The sequence below is a fragment of the Stegostoma tigrinum genome, chromosome 29, assembly GCF_030684315.1.
Source record: "Stegostoma tigrinum isolate sSteTig4 chromosome 29, sSteTig4.hap1, whole genome shotgun sequence".
In the NCBI taxonomy this organism is placed as follows: domain Eukaryota; kingdom Metazoa; phylum Chordata; class Chondrichthyes; order Orectolobiformes; family Stegostomatidae; genus Stegostoma; species Stegostoma tigrinum.
In genome coordinates, this window is record NC_081382.1 from 2,161,204 (window position 1) to 2,169,764 (window position 8,561).

At 42.8% G+C, this 8,561-nt stretch overlaps 1 protein-coding gene across 1 annotated transcript in view; it reads left to right on the forward strand.

Annotated features, from left to right (window-relative positions):
- The window catches only part of LOC125465439 (rab-like protein 6), a 119,019-nt gene extending 114,273 nt beyond the window's left edge, over window positions 1–4,746 (forward strand). The window contains exon 15 of the mRNA XM_048558966.2: window positions 311–4,746. Coding sequence (XP_048414923.1) covers window positions 311–556 — 246 coding nt within the window. The 3' untranslated portion in view covers window positions 557–4,746. The remainder of the gene's footprint in view (window positions 1–310) is intronic.
- The last annotated feature ends 3,815 nt before the right edge of the window (window positions 4,747–8,561 follow it).

The window sequence follows — 8,561 nt, forward strand, 5'->3', positions numbered from 1 at the left end:
CATTCTTAACTCAGCCCTGGAATGTTTACAGAATGTAATATCTCTTCATTTGTGATGTGTTTTTTCTAAATGAGAAAAAGGACAGACAAGTAGTTTTATAGCATTTTTCATGACGTCCCTAAGTACTTTACAGTCAATCAAGTTTAAATGTGGACAGTGCCACAGCCTCATGTTGAAAGAGAGAACGATAGGTTTGAGTGTGTGAAAATGCTGAAGGTATTGAGAATTCCTTTTCCAATAACTTGATCTGGGCAATGCTGTAGTGTAAAGAGTTGAGAGCACGTGTGCACCATGTGTTTTACATTTTCAGGAGGATGAGAAATTGGAGAAAAAGAGACACAAGCCAAGGAAAAGTAAAGAGAAGGAGAAAGACGAAACCGAGGAGAGACCAAAGAAGGAGAAGCAAGTGACATCTGACGACAAGAGGAGGAGGAAGAAAGTGAAGACCAAGGACAAAGCTGATGAGGACATGGAGGATTTGGAGAAGTTTCTAATTGGCAGCGGTGATAGTCATGTTGTGAGGAGCAAGGGGAGTGGAGACTACGAGGAACTATAGACTTGGCCTGAATTCTGCATTGTCTTCATATTACTTCCCTGTTCCCACACTTTTAAAAATTCCCCTCTAACATTGGCACAGACGTGTGCCTGAGCTTTATGGAAGAAACTGTACCAAGCTCTGGGAATTCCACCCGTCTCCCATCACAGGCTGATTTTGTACATTTCTAACTATTTATAAGGTGCGTTGTTTAGAAGGTGTACTGCTGTGATCCGCAGCCCGAGTTAGCTCCAGCTGTCTGGTTACTTTAACCAAGTGATCAGTGCCTTGGCAGCTGTAGTGTCATTTTCTTTTGCCAGTCTCTTGAGAACTGAGAGGGCTCTGCAAAGTTGGAAAAGAAAATTTTAGCCTTGAGCCCTGTTACCCCCCATAGAATCCATGGTGTGTGAATCATATCTAGTTTCAGGATCTATGAGCAGGTGCAGCCTTACTGCAGCCCACGGCTCTGTTTATTTGCCTGTTTGTGGCCAGATAAGAATGGCTCAGTGAAAGACCCAGCCCATCCAAATTCTCTGCCAGTTACATTGCACAGCACTGACGAGCAACTCCCTCCCACCCCAAAAGTTTTGATGGCTGCATGATGCTAAAACCCTTGAGACATCTGAGAGCTGAGGATGCTTTGTCTCTTTCTCCTTCACCATTTCCAAAATTAGCCTTTCCTTTCCTTTGTAATTCCCCAATCCTTAAAAGCCACTTCAGTAAGAGTTTGGGTGTTTCATTCAGCAAACCATATACCGCCGCTCCTCCACCTGGTGTTCGTTGCTGGTTTCTCATTACCTCAATTGGGTTGCCAGCATATTAGGAATGAGTGAGGATTCACATCTGTCCGAGCTTTGTCTCAAACTTTTATTTCCATCCTCTTTCATTTAGAAAGTCTGGGAAGTAGCTTGCTGTGACTTCAAATTGAGTGAAAAGAAGGGCACATGTAATTAATGCAAGCTACAATTTCAAATAAAACTGTAATGATTAGTGCCTAGTTGTTGGGTGAAGCGATTTTAATGGGTAGTGAAGGAACCTACTAGTGAGTTAACCAATAAACTCCCTGAACCAACATTGGACCTGTGCATTACCCGGTTCTTGGCTATGTGCATTATGACATTGTTAGACTATCTGAGGCCTGAAAGTCTCTGCTGAATGGATGGCTGAATACAAGAGCCAGGAGATTGGAGAAGATCAGTCAAGGTCACTATGATCTGACTAGGAATTGGAGCTATCATTCTTGAGGGCAGCTATTATGGAGCAAATGCTAAGACTGGAGCTGACACTCTCATTTGCAGTACAGTTTACAATGCTGCGGTTGTGGGATTTTTTTTTTTGAAACACACTCTGCAATGCAGACTATGTGCTAGAGCTTGTCAGTAAGTGGGACCATGTCCACTCCAGCCCCATCATCCTGATATAAGGTGCAGGATTCAAGCAACTGCCTCCTCCTCAATCATTACCTTTGTGCCCAATTAGGTTTTACCAATCAAGTGCCAGGGTATAGCAAACCAGCAGTAATTCTCTTCTGTTTTGCAAGAGTCTTGTTGCAACCAAGGCTGTTTCATTGCCCTGCTAGGGGGCTAATGCTGGTGCCAGTTTAGTGCTGTATTGGTGCACTCTTGTTTGTTTAGTGTTTTCCCCCTCACCTTCTATTTGTTTTTTCTACTTTGTGCTGTGTTCACATTTTCCTTTTCATCCTGTGTTTGTGTTTTCATTTCCCCTGCATGTGGTGTTTGCGATTCTGTTACCCCCCTCCAAATCCCTGGTGGTGATTGGCTTTTGCTCCCCTGGCACTGTGCTTGCCTTTGCTCTCCCTCTGCTTGTGTCTACCTTCTTCCCCATCACACCAAGTTCTGCTGATTTGCTTTCCTTTGGTCACTCCATTAGCTCTACACCTGGCTTATTGCTCTGTCAGGCTCCTGAGAGTTGGATGTCACACAGCAACTTTATGCTGGTGTAGGACAATGTTGCCTTTTGTAGAGTTGGCACTTGAGTTTGCCTGCAGCTCAAACATGTCTTCACTCATGAAGAAGATCCCCTTGTCTTTCGATCATGTCATTCAAAACTAAACAAAGCAATCCTTCCCTATTTAAGGTTGATCAAGTTTCCTGAATAGGAATTGCTCTGACGACATGTAATATTGTATGTTGTGGTTCTCAAACAGGCTATGGGATCGTTTGCAGTTTCTAAGTTCTGAACACTCAGAGTGGAGGAGTATAGAATTTCCAGTATATTATCATTGTTTCCTCTGTTACTTCACATCATGTCTCAAAGGTTTAAACCTGTCAAAGATTTCACAACTTGAACATTATTGATCAATATTAATCCTCTAAAATTGCTTCAGATTGGCAGCTTTGGAATACAGCAAGTCCTTGCTTAAAATTGTGGTTGTACTCCTGAAAGTTGCAACTCGAAGCGAAATGGCTGATTCCTATGGGAACTATGATTCACAATGTTAAAGTCAGAATTGGGTTCCTTTTGGAATTTTTTTGCCCAGAGTAAAATAATGTACAAGTTTAAATACTTGTACGATACATGTACAGCACTGTGTATTTCTAAGTGAAATAACTTACAAAATGTAATAATCATTAAATGTGAGGTACAATGCAGTACACCCCTGTATGATATTTTAAACAATACAGTGACTTGTATATTTACATTAGCTTGGCCCCACATAGTGGCACTTATTACGTGGTGCAGGGAGTTACAGAATCATCTGGAAGCCTCATCTGGTGGCACAAGTTCAGAACAGCAGTCAGGAGAAAGGAGTTGTGCATGTCTGTGTGTGTTAGAGATGAGGTCTCTGTTGCTCTTTGCATCTAGTCAGCCCTGGATCCTAGCTACTTGAAGAATCACCTAGAGAATATTCATTCTTCTACAAACAACAGCAAGTGTTTGACAACAATTCAACAAAACTGCTAATGTTCAGAATAGTTATCACCACACTCCTGTGTGGATGAGCATGCACTGCCAGCCAGCTGCCCCTTCCCCATATCCCTGGAGAGAGTCGGGAAGCTCAGTTACTCATCGAGTTGTCATTTCCTTTTCTGGATGATTCCTTGGGATGTAACCATCCAGGGTAAGAAGCAGCAAAGACTCTATCACAGTCTCTCCCCTCCCAATCTGAAATGTCTAAGCAACAACGTCTAGATTTTGTGACTCGCTGATTTGAGTTCTGAAGCTGAGGTAGAGTTTTTCTATTTCTGGTTTCTAAAATCTCGAATGCAGCATCTATGATCTGGCTAGCTTGGTTTTGCAATCCAAGCATTTGCTACTGTTTTATCAAGGGAATGAGTAGAAGAAAGGGGCTCAAATCAGTGGCTCTTGTTGATCAAGTTTGGCCTCCCCTTTGTTACATGATCTAGACTCTTTCTCAGAGTAGCCTTTGTTCTGCTGGCCGGTGCGTAAGGCGCACAGGAGGCTGTGTGGGCCATTCTCACGCAATTCCCTGTGATTTCCAGCAGCTCTGAACCCAGTCATTTGTCGAAGGAGCAGGAGGAAAAGTCTTGAGGAAAGTGGACCCAATCTCTGAAATGCAGATGGATAGGGAGAGTTTCTGCCACCACATGGTAAGTGTGCCTGGAATTTGCTTTTAGATTTTTAGTTTGAGGTTAGAACAAGAGCTGTTTGAAATAGCTCCCAAGTAAGCCCACTCCACTGTTCTCTTTTCCCAGTACAGTCTGAACATTTGAGCCAGATTGATACCACAGAGAGGCCGCAATTTTCAAACCTTCACAAAATGCTGATGATTCTGAGGGCCATTTGGAGCAATCATGATTGGGATTGATAATTTTTTGGGGGTGCAGTGGGTTTAAGGAATAGGGAGCAAAAGCGATAAATGGTGTTTAGATGCAGATCAACCAATGGTGACACTAGCTTGAGGGTCTGATTCATCTCCTCTTCAATGTTTGGAGAATTTATGCTAAAGGTCCCTGACTTAAAAGGCAGTTTCCAAATATGGACAGATTGTTTGCATTGCTCATTAACTGACACTAAAGGAATGGGGGTTGGGCTATTCAAGGACAGCTTGCTCATTCACCAGCTCAAACAAGTGTAATGGTCAGATCCGCTCCCTCTGGCTGATAGTTTGTGAAAATAGTCAGTTACAGGTTAGTGGTGGATGCCCTGGGACCTTCCTTTGCACTCTGTATGTAACTTATCTTCAACCATGTTTGTTCATTAAAGGCAAAAAAAATTTTCTCGCTTAAGTGGCTGGACTGATTGTTTTTGTTCAATTTTATATGCATCCTGTAGTTTCATGTGATACAGTAACACAGAATTCATTGAATAAGTGTGAATTGATCGGAAACCCACTGGATAGTGAGCACCAACCAGGAGTCCACTGAATAATGTTGTGGGGTCCCAGGTTTGAATGCCACCATTGCAGGTGGTGGAATTTGAATTCAATATGAAAAGAAATCTGGAATTCAGGTTCTAATGATGATCATGAAATCACCATTGATTGTTGTAAAAACCCATCTGGATCACTGATGTCCTTCAGGGAAGAAAGCTGCCATTATTACCTGGTCTGGCCTACATGTGACCCCAGACCCACAGAAATGTGGCTGACCCTTTGGAAAATAGGGATGGGCAATTAATGCTGGCTTAGCCAATGACACCCACATTCCCTGTGATTTTTTTTAAAATTGTGCATGCACCGGTTTTTTGAGTCAGTGTCATCTCCTGCCTTTTCCCCATATCCCTACAAACCACTTCTGTCTATATTATCATCCAGTGCCCCCTTAAATGCCTCAATTGAACCTGCCTCAACCACAGTTCATTCCATACCTTAACTACACACTATGAGAAAAAGTTTCTTTTCTCACATCATCTTTGCTTCTTTTGCAAATCACTTGCAAAACTCATTCTTGTTTCTTTTATCTGGTCATGATTTTGAAAACCACTATCATGTCTCCTGTTAGTTTTCTCCTCTCCAGGGAGACATTCCCATCATCTTTAGTCTATCCTCAAAACTGAAGTTTCTCATTTCCTGGAACTAGTCTTATAAACTACTTTTGCATTCTCTCAAATGGTTACACATGACTGTGTCCATAACCATACACAAACTCCAACTGAGATCTAACAGTCCTCATAGTTTAAAATTCTCCAAAGTTTGAAGTCATCTGCAGACTTTTGTACTGTGCAAACCCAGATCAAGATCATTAATCAGTGTCAGGAAAAGCAAGGGCCCCAATACTGACCCCTGGGTGGCTCCAGCACAAACCTTCCTTGAGACAAAAAAATTTCCCTTGACCATTATCCTGTCACTCAGCCAATTTTGTACCTGCATATCCACTAACTCTTATACAATGACCTACACCTTTCCTCGTAAGTCTGTTGCATGGCACTGAATAAAGACTCCTTAATTAAACCTGATTTCCCCTTTAGAAATTCGTGCTGGCTTTTCCCAAACAACTGACCTTTATGTGAAGACTGATTCTTTTCAGATTAATTTGTTACCAAAGGTTTACCCACTACCACAGTTAATTGTTCTATAACATACTGAAAACTCACCGGATCACTCCTACTGATGGGTTCATCACTGGATCAGTCTCATTGATAGGAAACTTGCTGGACGATCATCCAGTGATCTGGGACAAAATCTTTAGTTTTATTTAGAGTCACCACCAGGGGTCAGTGGATACCAGCTTTCAGAATTGCTGTACTTGCTGGAAAGAGCAAACTCCTTCCTACATTTTTGTTTACCCTGCTCTGTCTTTGGGAGTCATTGCCTAATAAGCTAGTAGCTGGATGTTTTGGGTTAAACTACAGAATATACACATCATTTACAACTTGGTAATGAACCATTCAATCTATTTAGTCAATGCTTGTGTTTATTATTCACACCTGCAAGTAGCCCTGGCCACATTAACCTACTGTCACCATATCCCTCTAATACTTTTTCCTTTATTCTGCCCATTTCAACCTAATCTACTAAATTGACTATGTACATGTTGCTTCCCAAACAAACTCTAATAGTACTGACCGTGTTACAGTTTACAGTGAGAACCAAGTCTACTGCGGTCTACCCTGCCTGTGATTTAACTCTGGTTTACAGCACACTGAAGCTCATGGCCGTGCATATTTCCCTTCTTAAATTACTGTATCAATAAAGCTTAAATCAGCAAAGGCTTATTACCCCAACATTCTCTTCCCATATCCAACAATCGTTTCCACTTCTTTCACATATTTCTCAGTCCCACCCTTTCCCTGTGTGCATCAGCCCCACCCGTCTACCAATATCCCTTAGACTCTCCCACCCCCTCTCCATATCTCTTACTTCCACCAGTCCTCTCCATGTATCCCTCAGTTCCATCCACCCTCTCTCCTTATCTCTCATTCCTCCCGTTTCTTAGTATCCCTCAATCCTTCAACCCTCTCTATTCCTTAATCCCTCCCACTCACTTTCCTAATCCCTCATTCCAAACACCCTATCCCTGTGTCCCTCGGTCCCACACCATCTCCTCTCACCACATTTTCCCCCCCCCCCCGCAACTGTTCCCTCTCACCACGTCTCTCCTTTCTTTCGTATTGTAATTCATTTTGAGAGCAATTTTTGAGCAGTCCAAGTCCTGCCAAGATGTACGTACTTCTAGTTTCCATGTCCGTGTTTGGTATGAGGTACAATGTCTGAATGTGTGGGGAGTGCCACTTGTTTCTCTGCTTGAGTATCTGTACCCACTTCACTTCCTGTGGCTGTCTCCTGATGAATGCCAGCTTTTTCACAAAGCATATAGATTTTTGAATCAAGGTGTTGAATCATGGATGTCTTTGAGACACTCTGGACCTGGAACCATATGACCCAATTCAATCTCCAGCCCCCTGACACTGTTGACCACCTCAAGGATTAAGGGGCAGTGCCACATCAGAACCAATGAAGGAGTTGTTTAAATTGTGTTCAAGGAGACAAGGTCACAAGGTGGTCAAGCTGATACATTGTATCTGGAGAACTGGACCAGGCTTTTAGTGAAATTGACTGTAAATCTTGGGAGTTAATTGGAAGGTTTTTGACACTGCATTGTTAGGCAAATGATTTTTGATATAATTTGGTGCAGAGGATCTGTGAACATATTCACCAGCAGTGCTTCAGGTAAACAAATGCACCTTGAGTTTCTCCGCTTCAGCCTCCCGATGTGATTTTCCCCCGGGACAGGAGGAAGGGGAAATAAAACTGGACAGTGTTTAGACTGACAAGGGTGTGATCACTGGGGATCATTAAGTCAGTGTTTAGATAGAGCTGTATGATGCTGCTTGGCCTGCTGTGTTCATCCAGCTCCATACCTTGTTATCTTATGATGGGGCATTGAAGGTGGTTTAGACAGAGGGATGTATGATGGGTCATTAGGGATCATTATATCAGTGTTTAGACAGCACTGTGTGACGTGGCATTGGTGGTTTAGTTAATGTTTAGATAGAACGCTGTGTAACAGGACATTGGGGATAATTTATTCAGTGTTTAGATAGAGGGCTGTGTGGCAGGGCATTGGGATTAATTTAGTCATGTTCAGAAAGAGCGCTGTCTGATGGCGCTTTGGGTGTTTTATAAGTCCGTGTTTAGAGCACTGTGTTGGGGAACTGGGGGTAATTTAGATGTCGCTGTGTGATGTGGCACTAGGGGTAATTTGTGCCAGATGCTGGGGGTTATTTAGACAGTGCTATGTGACAGGGTTGTGGAGGCTGAGTTGTCCACTTTGTTTTCTAGCATTCCTAGTGATTGAACTGCATGACCAGCTGCAGAATACCTCCCTGCCTTCTGAAATCACCGTCTCCCGCCTTCCATTCAATTTCTTCATGATATCTGCATATTGCTGCCTCAGCCACTATTTATTAGTGTGCCAAAGGTGGAGCTGAGCTACGGTAATCCTTTAGCCGTCCTGTACCGTTACACTGTCTCCTCATCCAGTAGTGGATTTGTCTGGCAGTCTGTCTCCCACCAGTTGCACTTGGCAGGTCAGTTGCTTTCAACTTGCCTGTTAGTTTCAGACTGACCTTTAACCTCAGCTGTAAAAAATTGCCTTGTCCT